The following is a 19,523-nucleotide window of genomic DNA, read 5'->3' as shown; positions in this document are numbered from 1 at the left end:
ACTGCATTTAAAATGTGTTTTGCTAGCTATGGCAACGGAGGAAAGCTTACACAAAAAAGGGACCAAATATAACTGTGATGTGGTTGGGAAAGGTGGGTAACTGAGCCATCTCCCTGTCTTGTGAGCTGGAGAGAATGTAGGCCACAAGTTGATCCATGCGCTCTATTTATCTGTATTGAGTGGTATTCTGTATGTAACTTCTTGGAAATACCAAGATAGGGTTTGTGGGATACTTCAACTTAAAAAAATGAAATCTTCATTGCAGAATCCATGCCAGATATCAGATTTCTGTAACAGAAAAGAAATTCTTAAATTTTATTAACTAAGGATTGCTTTTCAAAGCCATATATTGTTAAAAATAAGGTATAGTTAACGTTTGTACAACGAAAACATTTAAAGATCTCAGGGAAGGAGAAGCAATTACTATGGCAAATGTTATACTGGTCTTAGTAAAAAGGAAATTTTGTTTTCTTGATAACTGCTGAAAAATTGTTATTTTGTTACATAAGGACATCATACCGTGTATGCAAAAAGAATTAAAGTGTCCTTGAATAGGTAGACGTTTTTAACTTGTGAGCATATGACTTCATAATGTTAACATTCTGTGAATTAGTGGCTTTGTTTTTACATCCATGCTGGGTACTTGATAACAAAACCAAACAATCAATAGCTTCAACTTGCTTGTCATTAATACACAGGGAAACTCCTACCTCCAGAAAAAAATACACAAGCCTCTCTACATTCCTCTTCACTCTCAAAGCGGTTTGCGTTCCCGTCGCAGCCACCATACCAAAACTGAGCACAAGCATTGGCTTGCTTATCATAATACCATTTAATCATATAAACACGACATGGCCCTTGATCCAGCCTTAACTTGCACCGAAGGTCCAGGATACTTTCTAAAATGAAAAAAAAGAGGAATGGAAATAATTCAGCTTGTAAAAGTCAATAGTATTGCACAGACTTCAACTTTTTAACTAATTTTTTCTGCTAATGCTATACTCCAGTTTAAGATTCACTTTTCTTTCTAAAAGATATTACAATAGTGAGAATATAAAACTTGAGTCTTTCTTTTGTAAGATGTTTGTGCTACGTATCTAATAACATGGTAGAAATAGTTTGAATGTAAAGCTTGTTGGTCTAATTGTTCCTATAGATAATGCAGTTGAGGACTGTGACATACTAATCTAGTTGCAGTCACTTTAATAATGCCAGGAGGTAGAAAATACTTTGACTTCATGTTCAGAGGTGGAATCAGTCTTTTGCAGCTAGGATCTTGACACTTTTAAAAAAAGGTATTGCCAGAGGCAGAATAATAGTCATGCCAATGTTCCCTGGAAGCTGGGGAACATGTTTCTGTTCCTCCCATCATAATATGCTGTTATTGGAACTGAAAATTGTGAGTCCCCCAAATGATGAATAGAATTCTTTTGGACATTTCATGTTAAAAGAATCAATACTTTGAACAGTAAACTAACTACTGCACTTTCTTTCAAATGACTAAGTACCATTTTCCCTATTTTTCCTCCAAAGGAGTAATCTATTTTTACTGTCCAAAATCAACATCATTATTTTCTCTGTCTTTAATGAAGCCTCACATCTTCATAGAATGTCCTTTCTTGGCTAATGAATTACCTGCTCACTGGCCCGCCTCAGCTTTCACTTTTTGATGCCATTTATGAGCTCTGTCTCAGGTTAGAGCTGACTTTGCTTTTGCTCTAATTGGAGTGGTGGGATTTTGAATTTAGGAAGAGAAAAAATGGTGAACAGGCTGGACAAGAACTGTGATATTGTAACAGAGGTTACAATATCCTGAAACAGATTTTTTTGCACAGCATAGGCTGACAAAATCTTCAGAGAATGAAACAAAATTACTCTGACTTAAATCTTATGAAATGTTAGTGTCAGGATAAAAAGAAGCAAAAATGAAAATATAATTATGATCTGTAACCTGATATTGGTGTGAACTCTGCAGCTGAAAGGGAGGAAGTCATCATTTTATCTGGTGATGGTGATTTAGATGGCAGTAATGGTACCACAGCTGCAGATGAAAAGAAAGACTGAGGCACTGATTTTTTGATCAGCCAAAAATGAAGATGAAGAAATGAATGATGGTAAAAATACCTCCAGTATCCACTGTTATCAAGGATAACTCTTCCTCCTCCTCTTGTTCCTCTTCAGAGGCTTGATACACTGTCATAGGAGGTACTTTGGTCTGAAAGAAACATTTAACTTTTTTTCTCTTCAGATATTGTGAAGTGTCTCAGAATGAACAAGCCCTTCATCACTTAGAGGTTTTCTAATGTTTTCCCTTCCCGTTTACCCTGATTTCAGTGCTAAGAATCAAGATTTTAACTTCACCTAGTTGGTTTACCAGAAGGGTTGTCAGTCGTAAACCTAGTATATATTTTTTTCCGTTGATCTTTACAGGACTTTATAAATAAACTTAAAAATACAGAGTACAACTGAGTTTAATTAATATCCTTAGACTTAATTATTACAGTGTACTTGCATTTTAGTAACATGTTTCACACTGTGGCACAAATATTTCTGTATTAAACATAGCATCAGTAATCCTTGTAATGCTGTCAGAAATAAATTATAGCCATTGGATAATATAGCCATCCCATTGCATTGGATGCAACATCAGAACTCTTACTTGGAACAACCAGCTCTGAACATACTCAGTTAAAGGAGCTGTCACGGTGGCTGCCATGTAGACGAGTAGGGGGGAAAATTACATACTACATCAGACAAAAGAGAAGGATAACTATACACATATAAAACTTCTGCTCATTAAAGCCTGCTGAATTTTCTTACTGGAGCTAATGGTTGAGGAAGATCTCCAAGACTCAGAGGACTCTCTACTGTAGATACTCCAGGTGTCTGTGCTGAAAGTGATTGGCTGTTAATATTGTTGTCCTGGAGAATGTAATGTAAAGAACTTGCAGATACTGGATGGTAAGATGGTCCACTTATGCTCGCACCATTTCCATTACGGTTGTATATTAAGGTACCATGTTCATCTTCACAAAATTGGTTGACTAATTTGGACTCCAGGGCTGTTTAAAAAAAAAAAAAAAAAAAAGAAGTAAGAAACTCAATATACTGAGAAATTCAGAGTGCTTTTGATTATTTATAAAACCACTTTTTTATTCTTTATTTAAATTATTTATATACATAAATAGGGATTATTATATACGTAAATACTACACATGTAATCCAGTGCTCCTGTGGGTTATTTATATGCATCTAAGAAGATTATTCCAGGCTCTCTGGACTATGGCATTTATTTTTCACAGACCGAAGTTCTCTACATGGTTCAAAATACAATTAACTCATCTAAAGGTATGCATCTGAGCTTAGTAACAACTGCTAGTTGGCAGTGGGAAATTAACTGCTTATCTTGCTCATGTGAATAAGTAATGAAGTTACTAAGTAGAAACCCCAGTGATTTTGACTCTGGTTTCCAGTCCAGCACATTTACTTTGCATGAGCACTTACCCAGCTTAGAAATCTAGTTTTAAACACCTGTCTTCCTATCCTGTAGATGACATCCCCTGTTGTTTTTGCATTGCTCTATAACTTAAGAGAAGGGACTTAACTCCTTAAGAGAAGGGACTCTGTATCCCTAGATTCCTGTTACTTTGCACCTTGTTATTAGTCCTGATCAGCATCAAACCTTAACATATGCACAAAGATAATGCTTCTTTCCCCATCCATCCCCATTCTGAGAAGCATCTGGTACAATGCAGAATAAAGCTTCAGTGAACGCACCTGGAAGGGTATTAAAGTCATCAATGAGATACATGTGTTCTCTGTCTGGATCTGAAGCAATCAGATTTAGTTCACGCACAAACTCAAACTGTGTTGGATCTGAAGTATTTACAATTCCTATTGCATACATTTCGATGTTTGCTGCCTGGGCCTCTCGGACAGCAATACTGAGTTTTACAGCTTCTCTCTTGTCTGCTTGCCCATCTGTCAGCACTATGGCCACTTTACGCACTCCTGTTCGAGCACCAAAAAATCCTTCCTGGGTGGCTTTACGGATAGCAGTTCCTGTGTAAGTGCCTTCTCCCATGTATTGCATTTTTCTAATTGCTTGCTTAACATCCTGTTGGGTTGTGTACTTGCTGAGACCAAATTCTAGCTGAACTTCTAAACTGTATAACACAAGGCCAATTCTGGTGGCATTTCTGCCTACAGTTACTCTGTCTACTAAAGCAGTTACAAAGTCCTTTATAATCTCAAAATTTTCTGGTCCTACACTTTCAGAGCTGTCAATCACAAACACAAGCTCCATAGGAATTTCCTTACATTTAATACCGCAGCCTGCAAAGGAAAAATAAAAGAAGAGATCATGACGACTTGACTTGGTATACAATTGGAAAGAAGAATGTAATGAAGAAAAAATAGAATATGAAATTAAAGATTTCCTGAGTACTCACCACATATCTCTTTAATTAATCTAATTATATCTTCTCTCTGGATATGCAAAAATTAAATATATTTTACAATTTGCCTCTTTCAAATATAATATTGACACTACCAAAGATTTTGTTTATAATGAATCTGTGTCCTACAAGAACTACAAAAAAATTTTACTGTTTAACTTTTAAACCTGACATTTCAAGCTTGAAACGAGTCTCAAATTTTACGATGAGCTATTTCATGTGGCACAATAACAATCATTAACTTGACAGCACAGCAACAGCTATATCTAAAAAAATTAACTACTGTTGTAAAACATATTTGGTGATGATTTGGCTCTCTTTAAAACTTAAAGTCAAAACCCATTCATATTTTAGCATCTGAATAATATGAATATTCCTTTTTAATATATGGAGTGGAGAAATAGACCCAACTTCAGGAAGCATATTGCTTGTAGTGAGCTGGTGTATGACAGTGCCAACACAGAATGGGATGAGGATTCATGAAACCTAATGTAGTTGGCCTAGTCTATTAAACAACTTTCAACAGAAAAAAATAACCTTCTGCCTTCAGAGCTGTTTTTTTGAGAAGTGATAGCTTCCCTAACATGCAAACAAAATGTTTCTTATTGTTAGAAGAATCATTTGCTAAATTTTTTTAAAGTTCATTAGAGGACTTCTTTGGCAATGAGTCAGTCTTTCAAATACAACCTTTTGCTGCTGCTGCTCAGCTTCCATCATAAACCTCAGTACTATTTATATACTCACTGACATGTTTTACCAAATTTGGGTGCAGTACAGTGCAGGCTTAGCAGAAATATAATTAGGTTTATAACATGGTAGACTATGACAGGTTTGAACGTCTTTGCTCTTTAGACTCTTAAATAAAAATTTTTACAAAACTGGTTTATCTAACAGTAACTGTAAAGGAACACAACAGAAAAATACCTAAAACAACCAGGAACTCTAAATTCCTTTTCAGCATAAAGTAGTCAGAAGCTTTTGCATGATTTCTTTCTGTATTATTAATGACACCACTTCTAGTCGTAAAGCTTGTTCCAAATAATTAACATTGGATACATTTAGTCTCATTTTATCTTGTATTGTGTATATCTATCTCCCCATAGTGGGATTTAAACAATGGAATTTGCTTACTGTTAGGCCTTGTTCTCCCTTTGGTCCAGTTTTGCCCTGTAACAGTGATTGTTAATTAAACTTATGCAATTAGTTAGTAACATTGTAATTCAGAGTATGACTTTATTGATACCATTATTAGAATAATATTTGCTCAATAAGAGCTTTTGCTAGAGAGTGTTCTTGTGATATTCCCTTGTGCATGCAGTGTCTACAGCCTCCTAAGGTGGTGAGGAGTGGGCACTGGATGACCTCAATAGACCAGTGATGATCACTGCTTGTCAAGTTGCATTAGAAAGGGAGAATCTGTGCAAAGCTTTCCTGTCTACCATATTGTGTGTTTCCTTTCTCACGAGGCTGTATACCTGGCTGACACCCTGAAATGATGGGAATTCTGCTTCATTATATTGGAGCCTAATGGGGCCAGTGTCAGGGCAAGAACAGCAATAGTGTTTACGTATCTCTACTTAATCATTTGAAAGTGTCAGAATAGAGAAGTGCCATATTTTGCTTTCCAGCTTTTGAGGACCTGCCCATCAGCAGGATTCGCTGTTTTGCCTCTCTTCGTCTGTTCATCAGCTCTGAGGGAAAGCCTGAGATACAGTTACTTGGTAGCCATAGACTAGAAATGCATAGTTTTGTCTTAAAATATTGGAGTTGTCTTTCACTGCCTTAAGAAGAAATCACACCTGTGAGAAGTGAGGTGTTCAGCAGGGAAAAGTCTTCTTTATGCTTTTAAAAGTTTTCATAGTTACAGTTTCTTAAGTATTTCAGATTATATGTAGTTAAATAGCAAGAAGAAAACACAACCCAGCTTTATTTTTAAGTAGTTTAAGAAAACAGACATGATAATCTTGAATTACTTACAGGTTCTCCAGATAAACCAGGATCACCCACACTGCCTTTTTCTCCTTTTTTCCCCTTTTCACCTGTAGATCCTCGATCTCCCTTTAAAACCATGTTGGTAAGCAGACAACAAGTTTAAGTCAGTTGTTAATACTTTTCTTATTTCTCTCTAGCTGCTTTCGTTGATTTAACCTTCAGCTTCTGACTTGGGTTAGAAATTCTTGCTAGAGGTCATTTAAATAAATTCATATTTGTGAGTTTAATTATTAACTTGCAGTATTGACTAAGCATTTTTATGGGAAAAAATAGCTAAAGCAATTTGAACAATAAACCATCTCAAAAATGTGCATGCAGACACAGGGGTTTCATGAGATATTGCATGATTGAAATTATGCTTGAGAAACATAAGATAGAAACAGGGAAATTGAGAAGAAAGGCAAGGGCATAGATGGAATGAATAATGAGAGTATCACCCTGAGAAACCTTTTGGCCCAGAAAAGGTGTTTGGAATAGCAAGCATGAATTAGTGCCTCCTGGTTTGATTTTTAGTAGGCTATGGGACTTTGTACAGCTTCTGAGCTTTTCACATCTAGAAACTGATTCCAACCCACATTTCTCTTTAACATTAATGTAATCCCCAAATTTTGCATAGCTGGTGGGTAAGAGAAAGGCCGTGATATTAAATGTAGTATATATCTATGTCTTCTGTTTGCAGTAGAAGATAACCCTCATATGATAGTAAAAAAAGCAACACTGAAAGAGATGCTGCTATGAAATATTAAAACAGTCATGTGAATGACTGGGGTTTTCCCAGATCCCCATTCCTTTTTCACAGAATTCACATGCCTTTGGTGAGAAGTGACTGTAATGAACATTTTCAGTATGTTGGCTTCAGTCATTATCTCTGATTTAGATATCATACCTTTTGTCCCAAAAACCCTTCTCCAGGGGGGCCTCGTGGTCCTGGCATTCCTTGAATTCCTCGTTCCCCCTAATGATAATCCAAGTAGTGATATTATCCCTTTGAAGTAATTCAATATGCATGAATTTTAAATGTTCAAAGAGAGTTTCAAGTGAGGTACTTGAGGTAATGTAGTTGCTAGCTTATATTTCTCAAATAACCAGGACTTCCACTCTACAGATATAAAATACTGAAAAAATTGCACAACCATTGTTGGTTCTAATTCTCTTTTCCCTTTTTCTATCCCATTTTATTCCTTGTCATTCCCTGTTTCTTATTTCTGTTGTTGAGCCTGATCTGATCTCATCTACATGGTAAAATTAGTAACACATATAGATTCAGGGTAGAGACTCTATACTAAAGGTGGTAATTCTTATAACTATTTCAGAGCATCTCCATGGGCATGAGAAATGAGGAAGAGGGAATGGTATTTTTAATTTTGTATCTTTAATTAGTAAAAGATACTCCTGCTTCCCGCTCCCTCAACACACACACCCTTGGGATTGTTTATAGCAGTGGAGACAGAATATACTTCATAGGTGCTCAGGTTATCCTTGTTATTTTCTAGCCTGAGCTTCTCCTTGTATAGAAACAATGAGAAATCTCTGTAACACTGCGATGGGCAGATTCACAACTCAATACAAGTTAAATCTTGAAGACACTGAGTCTTTTTACCTTAATTCCTTGAATACCTTCACCAGGAGGTCCCAGAGAGCCGGGTGGCCCTGGGCGTCCTACAGCTCCCTAGAGAAAAACCCTGCATGCGTTAAATACAATGTTCATAATAAAATAACACAGTAAATTGCTAAATTACTATGTAATTTCCTGTCCATTTTCTACCAAACTGATGTCTTTTTAGAAGCAGTGAATATAAGACAATACCAGTTCATGACAACATGAACTGAATCTCTGGGACCAGTAAGCCACATTATGCAATTGGCAGAAGGCAATGGTATATAGCTAGTTAGCTAGGAACCAGAAATCTTTTTTATTTTCTACAAAATAGAGATTGTATTCCTTAGTTACCTTAGTTATTAGATTAGTTGTTTCTAGTGAAGTGTGAAATATGGAGATGTGTATGAATGATCACACATTTTTATACTATACTTCCCCCCACTCTTTTTTTTTTTTTTTTTTTTTTTTTATATATAATAAAATAGACAATGGGAGATATAATAGTTTAAATGGCTTACTTTTGGTCCTGGCAGGCCTTCTCCTGGGGGACCTGGGAGGCCAATTGGTCCTCTACTACCGGGATCACCCTGAAAGTCGATACTTTAAAAAATAAGTAGGGAATACCAGAGTTTGTTTTACTTCTAGAATTACTAGAATTACAACTTTTGTACTCAAATGGGACAAAGTAAAATTACTGAACAGCACAGTGCAAGTCCAAACAGTCCTAACTGATCAATGTTTCAGATGGAGCAAGAAAAATTATTGAGGATAAACAGTGGCTAGTGGTCTAAACACATGCAAAGACATGGACAGCCAATTACACAATAGTTACACAGGATTTACAATTCCTTTATTATAAAATGAAGTCCTGGTTTTACAAACAAACAAGCAAACAAAAAAGTGTTTTTGCTTGCTGTGTGTTGGTTGAATTAGACTTAATCACATTAGCACTGTTCTGGCACTGTTCTGCCCTTGGGCAGCTAGGGGTTTGAGGTGAATGGAAAAAAGAGTTATCTCCTTTTAAGAGACAACAAGCATATTTAAATAGCTGTAGTTAATCCTTCAGTTGCTTGTTTAATTCCAGTAAACCTGCAGTTAGCATCAGGATGAATTCTGAAGGGAAGCTCAAATATCTTCTATGTGATCTACCTTTTATTTACTGATAAGTAAGTAAAAGCTGGATTGAAAAGGTATTCAGACTGTGACGTAAGTGGAGGAATTTCATCTACATGAAATAGGGTATATACCCTACATGAAATCGGGTATTTTATATACATGAAATAGGGTGACACGTGCATTTACTTATGTAGAAGTTAAGGTCTGTACCTTAGGTCCTGGTAGTCCAACTCCATCTGGGCCTTGTTCACCAGGAATCCCAGGAAGGCCTGGCAAGCCCTGAAATTATATGTACAGACAGAATATTAATTTAATTTATGGCTGTATTGACTACATACAATATGGTAGTATCTTGGATATATTATCTCCATGTCTTAGCTGGGCTGTGTTCTATTGCTTGGGAATAAATTTTATATTGTTGGGCAGAAGACAGTGTCCCATATCATGAGTGAACTGATTCAAACATCAGTGATAAGAAATAAAAGACCCATTTGGTATATGCTGCATTTTGTAATCAGGAGGAGTAGAGGACATTGAAATGTCATAGACTATTCTCAAGGGAGATTTGTATTTCCTTCTGTACTGAAAAGCATTTCCACCACTGAGGAGCCTTTCTAGGCTTTTAGACCATAAAATCTTTCCTAGCATGTCAGCCATGGGGGTTAATGACTTTGGTGTAGCATCTATTTGCTCCTAATTCCCCTTAAAAAATTGTACAGAAACTTACAGGTGGGCCAGGATAACCATCTCCTTTGGGCCCAAAGGGCCCTGGGGGTCCTGGAAGACCTCGGTCACCCTGATGAAGGCAGGAAAAATAGCTGAGGTGAATGCCAATACAAATGGAGCCAGAAATTTTCCATGAAAATGACTTTTCTTATATATTTTAAGTTGATTTTATCTGTCTCTCTATCTGCTAATGTATTTTACTCTGAATGATTGCTGTCTGTTATTAATCCTGGACTAAAACTGGGATATTTAATAGTGCTGAGGATTTATCTGACCTTTCACTTCTTAGTCACTAATGTAAACAGCTCTGTCTCTTGTAATTTGTGGCCTACATATAAGAATTACTTCAGTCATATTCCCCATACTTTTGTCATGGTTATTACTATTCCAGCTTCAGGGGAACAGTTCCATCATTGACAGGCAAAAGCTTAGAATGGGAACTGAATTACTCAGTAGCTACTTTATACAATGCTCATAACTGAAGATGTCAAACTGGTGCAGATCATTGGGAAAATTGTGAATCTGCTGCGCATGCTGTGTCTTTGTGTGGCCAAAGGGCAGGGGATAACAGCGCTTTCTGTAGCCAGTTTTAAAATGTTCTAAATGTTTTAAAATGTTTAAAACTGTAGCCAGTTTAAAATGTGTTCTATCACAAGGTACAACTTAGTGGAGATGTGTGTCTGAGACTGAAGCAAGAGCAAGAAGTGAGGAATGTAGTCACAGAAACATGCAGTGTCACTCAGTTGAAAGACCTTTGGGAGCTCAAGGATGAGGAAGACAGATTGAAACTCTGAGCAAAGGACATGCTTCCAGTTACTTGATTCCTATTGGATTCCCAGACATAGGACAACATGTGCTTCTCTCAATTAATGGCACTGTCCCAGAAATGTATGTGATTCTACCATCATCATCCCCTCCTGATGAAAATGTAAAGATGTTGAAAACCACTTACTGATTGAAAACTGATATAGTTAGACGTGTCTCATGCTTACGTTACTGTGTTCCAAGTCACCCACAGAACAAAGTATAAGGGCTATACTCTATAGTACTGTCAAATTCACTAAGAGGAAAAAAAAAGAAAAGGAAAAGGGTGGGATCTGGTTTAATTAGAGGTTTGTATGTCTCAAGATTTTTGGTGTTAAGACAAAATCAGACCTGGAATGAAGAGTGGCTTAAGATAGTTGAATGTAGGTAACACTGAGGCAATACTAGAGAAATGCTAGAGAGAAGTTCTTAGTGACTAGCTACTTGTTCACGTATTCCACTACTTAAGGCATCTCTTCTCACACTGGCCCATGTCCTGAGATCTTTTTGGAGACTGTGGATTACCCTATGTCAAAATTAGGAATGAAGCAATGGACCCCAGCTATGAAAAACTACCTGATCTTGACAGTTGTAAGCATGTAAATCAGGTTTTCTGTCTGTATTCACTCATCATCAAGTAAACCCTGGTTTACTGGTTTCTCCTGGTTCTTTGCCATGTGAGGCCTTATGGTTCACAGAGCACAGAAGATTGACCATCCAGGACTGGCTCTGCAAATCCTTATATTCTTCCAGTGTTGTAGGACATGCATGTTAAGAGCTGGAGAACGCTTGGCTATTCTAGGCAATTCTGTTGTTTCTCTGAAATCCTGCCTTATTTTACAGTTGTATCAGAAATAAGTTTACCAATTTATGAGCTACCTTTGCCCCAGGAAGCCCAAAACCTGGTTCTCCAATTGGTCCAGCAATGCCAGGTAATCCAATGTCACCCTGCAATGAAGAAAACATATACTCTAGTCATATATTTTATTAAGTACCAATCACAGACTGTGGTTTTGGATTTCTGTTATATAAATGCGTATATATTAAATGTAATAGCTAAATTTATCTGTTGCTATTGCAAGCATTAAACACCAAAAACAAAAGAGAGAAAAGTATTTTGATATTCAAAGGTATTCAAAACAAAGAAATGGACATAGGTAAGCCATGCCTCAGGCTGGCATACAGTTAATACTGGGGCATGGTGATAACTAGACTGGACACAGTCCATAACTTTTCATATTTTCCAAAGAAGTTTTAGTTGACCTCATAAGCCTGAAATTATTTACACGAATAATAACATGGCCTACATCACTGTTTTCACCCTGTGTTTACAAGCTCTGCAAGCTAGAGTGTGGAAGTTACCTTTGGTCCAGGCACAGCTCTTCCAGGAGGGCCTGGCATTCCAGCACGTCCTGGCACACCAGGCTCTCCCTGCAGTGAAGGAAGGAGAGCAAACCCAATGGTTTTACATGGGCATGAGCATCTCATAGAGAAAACATTTATTCAACAATTTATAATATACTGTTAAAATTCTGTTAGAACTTCTAACATTCTATTCCATGTAGAGTGACATTTAACTGTATGAAAAACTGGTAACAATCATAGTTATCATTCCTCAAAAGAAGTGAGATTCTTCTCAGTCTCTGAATGAATAAATATTAGAAATCTCTTTCTTAGTGTATCTGAAACTTGGTCCAGCACATCCAGCACTCAATGCTTTCTGCTCATCTGTGTAGGTATACTGAAAAGATTTTTTTTTTTGTTACAGCAGATTTGTTTAAATAGTCCTTTCAGTCTGCTTTTTCACCCTTTTTTATGTTTCCTCCTATGTGGAAACACACATGTAAAAAATAGCAAAGGACTTAATAAGAAAGTGCAGGAGAAACTTGGAGTAGCACTTCTTCCACTTTCAGTAAGTACTGAGTATTTGAATTAAAACTGAAAATCCATAAAAGAATACCAGCCATGAGTCACTGTAAAGAAAAATAAAGACCTGTCAAATATGTGTATGACATACAACATATTATCTTCCCAAATGCTGAAATGCATAAAAATATCAACATTAGGGTCCCCTTTTCCAAACTGACAGGACGCAATGTGGGAAATTAGGTTATTTTTTAAAAAATGCTTCTAGATGTTTAAAGGGATCATTAAATGTCTTGCTAAGAGAAGCCTTAGCTGAACTTTTTTCTTTAATTTTTAAAGAAGCAAGTTCTTTCTGGGACACTTGTTTCTGACATCTAGAACAAAGCATAGTGTTGAGGGAGCTATTTAACACATGTAACATGTTAATAAACCTACTTTAGCTCCAGCAGGCCCAGGCACTCCTGTTGGTCCTGTTAATCCACGTATTCCTCTCTGACCTTGATCGCCCTAAACAATGGACAAGACATGTCACACACCAAATAATATTAAGAATGTATTAACTGAAATTAATTGTATATACCAGTGAAAGACCAAATGGAGTCTTAGGGATTGTGTCCTTGCAGATGTAAATTTTTGAGTTACTACATGAAAAAGATACTATATAATAGAAATAATCAAAACAGGAAAAGATAATGCACTCAAAAGTGCTTCTTCTTTATTCAAAGAGAAATAGGGTCAATCAATTGACCTCTCTGATTGATCATCTTATACTTCTGTGCAGAAACAGCTCTAAGAATAGATGGCATAAAAATTCTAAAGGGGTAAATGCTATTTAAGCGTGATACTAGGCTGTAATAATTACAACAAAAATGAAACAGCTATGAGTCCAGAATCATTATGAAAAATTTCCAATACAGTAATGAATTTTATTGCCGTATCATGTCATGGGCATGTAAGCCCTACCAAACTAATCTGACTACAGGTGGATGCCTTGATTTTCCTTCCTACACTTGTTTTTATCTCTTCCAGCATCTTGCAATTGTGATACTAATATCTTTATTTCTCTTCTGTTGTGACATTTAATCTCTGTAGGTCCTGTCCAATGTCTTGGACATCTATCAATTTCCAGTGTCTTCATTTCACAGGATACAGATGCTGTTCTGAGAAACTGGAATTACTTCTCCATCTGTGAATCAGGATAGAAGACCAGTGCAAGAGCCAGAACATAAAAGATGGACCCATTTATTCCTGCTAAGAGAAGCAGCATTCCAAATTAGATCTTTGTGCACTTCTTGGACCAGATACTACCAGAGGTACCAGAAACTGTAAGTCACTGGACTGTTGTGCTGTCATTTAAAAAAATAAAGATTGTGAAAAAGATGTGCTGGCTTGTCTTTTATCAATTTTGTTGTTTAAAAAGCTGTTGTTTTAGGCTGAGGCTGAAATAAACTCTGCAGTTTACCACTTATAGAAGCACTAATTAACCTATTCCTTGAGGTATATTTTTTCATTGCTTATAATAGAGCAAAAAAGAGAAAGCTTGGACAGACCTGCTCCTTAAACATTAAAACTTTGAATATCACCTTTAGTAAGAAATTCTTACCTTTTCCCCTTGTATTCCAAACCCTGGAGAACCTTCAGGACCTCTAATACCAGGTAACCCTGGTTCACCCTATAATAGAAAAATCAAAGCAGCATTACACAGTACTGCATAGACATGGTGCAAGATCAACTCTATTCACTTGAATAAATTCATTAAAATCCTAGACCTTTTAGAGCCTATGCCAAAACACCCACTGATTTCAGTAGGTCCAGGATTTTCCTGCCATTTACAGAAGCAACCTTTGTAAAACTCTGTGTGGAATGCATGAAGTAGTTTGTGTCCATAGTGATGATTGAACACTCTAACTATATAATCTTTAAACATATGGGGTTTCTGATTCTAGGAATATACCATAATCAGAAGGCTCTGAGAGGTTCCCCTTCTGAGCTGTAGGAGGTGCTGGATGAAGAAAGGCCCACATCTATAAGACAAGACAACGCCCCATACCCACTCCCCTGCCAAAAAACCACATCAAAACATAAAAAAGTTTTTTCTAAAAAGTATGTTTGAAAGAGAATTTTTTTTCACTAAAAATGTGCTACTTTCCCCCTTGTCCTTGAACACACTTTCTTCTAGGTTTGAGCACAGGAACAACAGTAGGAATGCTTAGAGGGAAGCAGGTAGATTGCAGACAGAGATGAACCAACCTTTTGTCCAGGGGCTCCATCCTCTCCTGGAAGACCAGGCAAACCTGCCAGTCCTGAAGGGCCTGGCTCACCCTGACAGCAATAAAAAGTAAGTACTACTATTAAATGCAAACTTGGTACTATTCTTTCTCTGAATAAAGGAAATCTACTTTAAATAGTTTCTTAGACCATGTATATAGTTACAGCACACATTTATGCATATGAACTGAAATTTTGCTGGGTTTTTTTGTAAAGATGACTTTGATGCATCTGAAAATATCCTACCATCTGATTGTTTGAACTGTGCATTTTATCTATGCAACTAATATTATTAACTGTTAATGCTCCAACTCATTCTTAAAAAATAATGCCATCATTTCATGAAGTGTCAGCATTTGAAGTAAACATCAGACAGAGATGACTGTGACATGATGATTGAAATCTTGCTGGTGAATATCAGTGCAAATCTATTAACAGCAGTGTAATTGTTATTGGTCTATTTATCTAAAGTTGAAGAGCCTGGCCTTACTTTAGATGAAATGAGATTATTTGGAGTCAAATGAGATAACTCAGCATAATCATATTCTGTGAAACTGAATTATTGAAAAACTGAACAATTTATTTCCTTTTCCAACCCTCTCCCAAATATCTAATAAATGAGAAAAACCAGGACAATCCTGTGCCTTTCCACAATCACAAAAATTCTTTTTAATCTGTTCACATACTTTATATTAATCTGGGTGTTAATGAAATAGGGACTAGTTAATATCTTGGTCTTAATATGGTAATATGATCTGGTTACAGCTTCCTCTCCTCTGAGTGACTGGGCTTTCTGTCTAGTAGCACAGATGGTTTCTGGTATGAAGCTGTGAGGATATAACTGCTGCTTTGTTTACATCCTAACCTGTGTGAAAGGGAAAGGAGCAGCACAGTAACCACTGTGCTACTTTTGTTCACCAGCTCTTAACATACACTGGGGACTGCAAGTTCTGGAAACTAATCTTCTGCATGGTTTTCTGGGCAGAGCTGTAGGTGAGCTGACTGGAGCATCAGCTAAGCACGTGGAAATTTTCAGTCACAAAAATCTGAATACTTTTGTACAGTATTAGTGTAAGTAAAATGTTCCAATTTGTGGAGGTCATTGAATTTCTGTGTTAAAGGAGTTAAAGACTAAGAACCTAAATTTTATTTCTAAACCTATCTTAAAGTGCATAAAGAAAGGATACGCAGGAAACACCAATTTCAGATCTGGATATATAACTAAATAAAAGAATTATTCATTAACAATGTACCTTAGAACCAGGTTCTCCAATACCTCTTTCTCCTGGCACTCCAGTCTCTCCTGGCAAGCCTTGTTCACCCTTAAGTAGAAATTGTTTTTTAACAGTCTTATCACATGAAAATATAAAGGCATGTTGTTGGTTGCTTATATTTACAGAAAAAATAGTGTGATATTGTTGTTAGTATGTGTTAAACCCTTGGTCACAAAGATTGGGAATCTGCAGCATGTTCTGTCAACTCAAAGTTGTTGTTGGAAATGATTAATGCTATAAATCTATAATTATATGGCCTGTAAATGTTTCCCACTGAAGTAGCTGATATCTCAGGGTTGCCTGATAGCCACAGGCAATTCACCCTTCTCTATCTTTTTACCAGTACTAAAGCATATCCCTGCACAGTCACTGAAAATGTAAGATGTTATCTCTGATGCTGCAAAATACTTCACCTATCCCAGGCCCTTTCCCTATGTACACCTCTAGTTCCTTTATACTATGCTTTAATAGCTTCCAGTCACTGAAAACTTTATATGTTCCCCTTTCAGAAAAATAATTTCAAAACTCCATTGCAAACACTTCAAGGAATGTCTTTCATTAACAGTTCTGTATTTTCCAAGTCAGTCAAGGATGAATTATTCTGACTGTTTTCCTTCAGCAAGAGTAATATTGAAATTTTGGTGTTGTTCTGTGTTAAGTGCAACTCCTTTTTGTAATTGATTCACTGAACCTGCACCTGATATGATGAAACTGTAAGTTCAAGGCAGACAACCCTTTCTATGGAAACGTATTGGACAAAGTGCAGTTCACTGTCTGATCTGTAGTACCTCAAACTCTCTGTGATGCACCAAACCAAAACCTAAACAGATAGATGTGGCAATGGTATTGTGGGGCTTTTCAATGGAGTAGGATCTGTTGTATAATATTCAATAATATTAATACAGAAAATAATTTCTTGCAGCTATGTCAATATTGTTGGTGTTGGTGTTCAGCACTTTAGCAAGCATAGGAATGCAGACAGACCATTTCTAAACCAGTAAATTTAACAATAAAACCAGCACAGTTGCTTTTACTTCAGAAAATTCTCTAACCTTTGGTCCAGGTAGTCCCTGTCCTGGTAGCCCTCTAGATCCAGGTGGTCCTTTTGGGCCCTCCACTCCCTGAAAATATTAGTTAAGTAATTATTAAAATATTCTTTGTTACTACAAATTTAAGTGGGTGGTGAGGGGAAACTGAAAACTGCACCTTCTCTCCTTGAATTCCAATTCCAGGTAATCCAGTTGGCCCAGGTAAACCAGGAGGACCGAATTCACCCTGGCAAACAAAGTAAATTTGCTAAGTTGTGTAAAATACAGCAACAATCTGGGAATGCTCCCATGCTCGTATTTGCTGACTTAACCCCTCTTGAAGCCAGAGAAGCTGGGGATCTGACCTTTTATCTTTCATATCTGCGTCTATTCCCTGCTGGCTCTGTTGCAAACAACTGCCAGTCACTTTTTCCCTTTCCAAACCTTAACTTTCCCACAGGATTCTGTGGATGCTTTTTGTAACGTTTCCTATTTTAATATGAAGAGATGGTAAAATAGGTTGTGAGAGTTTATTGGGCATAAATCTCTTTACAAAATACCTTATTATCCAGAGCTTATTGTAGTTTTCTTGCCTCATTACACCTTTTGTAGTGAATATCAGCCCTATATTCCCTGTATTATGTAGATTTATTGGCACTTAGTTAATCCTCTGGTGCATTTACTGCTCACCTTTTCACCTTTCATGCCAATGCCTGGAGGTCCACGAGGGCCTTTTGGGCCATCAAAGCCACGGTCTCCCTACATGAAAAAATAACATATTGTTAATTGTAGAAACAAACAGCTGTTCTCTCTGAAGTAAGGAGAAGCACTGTTTGCTCTGCCAGAATGAAAACCAAAGCAAGAACCAGGAAGTAGCTCCTGTATCTGTTTTCCAGAGTACCAAGTAGGTCATTTTTTCAAGTGACCTTGCTCTGCAATTTGAAATTTCTGATCAAAGAGCTGAACAAGCTTCTTTTTGTCTTTTTGCCACCTTGATTGCTCAAGGCCCTATCCTGCATCTCCTCAAATCAATGGCAAAACCATGACTGATGTAAATGTCAGCAGGGCTGAGTAATGAGACTGTCTGAAAGTTGAATTCTGCTTATTTGTCTCGTGGGTTAATCTCATTAAAGCATGGAAATGAGGATCTGGCTCTCTCTAAGAACTTTGCCAGAATACAAACCAAGTGAAACTGTATTGTTGTAGAAGTCTGTTTGTAAATACCCTCTTTCTAAATGTTTATTTAAAGAGTAGTGGTCTTAGAGAAAATGTAGCTTACTAATAAGGAGACAAATATTGTGTTTTCTTGTACTTCTATTAATAAGATGTGTAGGGAAAGATCTTAGCTCATGTAAATTGCCACAGAATCACCAAAGGAAAAAAATCTATGGCCCATACAGTTCTTTTCTCACTCTAGTAACTAATCTCATAATTTTAACATTGACTGAAATGCATTATGTGGATTTCTGTTTAAATAGAATACTTTACTCCTGAGGAACACATGCCTTTGGTTTTCTCTTTACTGAAATGTCAGCTTGAAGTAAAAGTATTTCTAAATAAAGCAACAGTAAAGTTTGCTTTAGACTAACAAATCACCTGTTTAAAATGTGTTTAAAACCAGAGCTGTGGTACTTGGCATCTATAAACACAATTAGAGATACCTATAAACTCTGTTAATACATGCTTGGCTTCAGGGCAGATTTGGCTGCAAAAAAGTAGTAAATTTTTTATAGAATCAAGAGTTCCAGTAATGATAGCAGAATTCCAGAATTTATTTTTCCTCTCTCAATTGCTCAGTAGTTTTAGTTAGATTATGCATTCTGCTGTACTTGTTCCCATGGTGCATTATTGCTGTGTTTTACTTGTTAATTGTAGAAACAAACAGCTGTTCTCTCTGAAGTAAGGAGAAGCAGTGTTTGCTCTGTGTTTCTTCCCACATGAATTGGCATTCCAGTGTCAATGCCATGACATCTGAGTGCATATCCTTCAAATAGATTTTTTGTTTGTTTTCATGCATGAGGTCTACTAAGCAAATACAGGACATCATCATCAGGTTAGATAATATATATAATTAATCAGAAAATATATACTGGATGTTTGAAGATAGTATGTTGCTCATGGCAGTCAGATTTAAACCTAGCTGATCACAGCATAATGCTAAACAAAAATCCCAAGACTTTTAGCAAAGGGGCAGTTAGGGTCTGCATCTGCAAAACCATTTTTTGTTTTGCCAACAAAAATTACTTTAGTCCATGTACAAAATTCAACGAACCACTTAGTTAGTTATTTAGTTCATGTACATGCTGTGTCACTTTGTTATTGTTCAGATCAAAGGTAACGGTGACAACTCAGCCTGGGAGTTGGTTTTAAGGTGGCAGCAAAGAGTGGGTCT

General features: G+C 36.7%; 1 protein-coding gene across 1 annotated transcript in view; it reads right to left on the bottom strand.

The window, feature by feature from the left end:
- Positions 1-687: 687 nt before the first annotated feature.
- The window catches only part of LOC103538736 (collagen alpha-1(XXVIII) chain), a 30,281-nt gene continuing 11,445 nt past the window's right edge, over positions 688-19,523 (bottom strand). Inside the window, exons 14-35 of the mRNA XM_030454151.1 lie at positions 17,822-17,890; positions 17,310-17,378; positions 17,156-17,224; positions 16,083-16,151; positions 14,812-14,883; positions 14,165-14,233; positions 12,997-13,068; positions 12,058-12,126; positions 11,575-11,643; positions 9,893-9,961; positions 9,376-9,444; positions 8,568-8,636; positions 8,050-8,118; positions 7,336-7,404; positions 6,435-6,515; positions 5,589-5,624; positions 4,452-4,488; positions 3,778-4,335; positions 2,821-3,062; positions 2,125-2,215; positions 1,952-2,041; positions 688-899 (exon numbers count right to left, since the gene is read on the bottom strand). Coding sequence (XP_030310011.1) covers positions 688-899; positions 1,952-2,041; positions 2,125-2,215; positions 2,821-3,062; positions 3,778-4,335; positions 4,452-4,488; positions 5,589-5,624; positions 6,435-6,515; positions 7,336-7,404; positions 8,050-8,118; positions 8,568-8,636; positions 9,376-9,444; positions 9,893-9,961; positions 11,575-11,643; positions 12,058-12,126; positions 12,997-13,068; positions 14,165-14,233; positions 14,812-14,883; positions 16,083-16,151; positions 17,156-17,224; positions 17,310-17,378; positions 17,822-17,890 — 2,319 coding nt within the window. The remainder of the gene's footprint in view (positions 900-1,951; positions 2,042-2,124; positions 2,216-2,820; positions 3,063-3,777; positions 4,336-4,451; positions 4,489-5,588; positions 5,625-6,434; positions 6,516-7,335; positions 7,405-8,049; positions 8,119-8,567; positions 8,637-9,375; positions 9,445-9,892; positions 9,962-11,574; positions 11,644-12,057; positions 12,127-12,996; positions 13,069-14,164; positions 14,234-14,811; positions 14,884-16,082; positions 16,152-17,155; positions 17,225-17,309; positions 17,379-17,821; positions 17,891-19,523) is intronic.

Source organism: Calypte anna, chromosome 7, assembly GCF_003957555.1.
Source record: "Calypte anna isolate BGI_N300 chromosome 7, bCalAnn1_v1.p, whole genome shotgun sequence".
NCBI lineage: Eukaryota > Metazoa > Chordata > Aves > Apodiformes > Trochilidae > Calypte > Calypte anna.
Note: the sequence above shows the minus strand (reverse complement) of the source record. Positions and strands in the feature narration are given on the sequence as shown.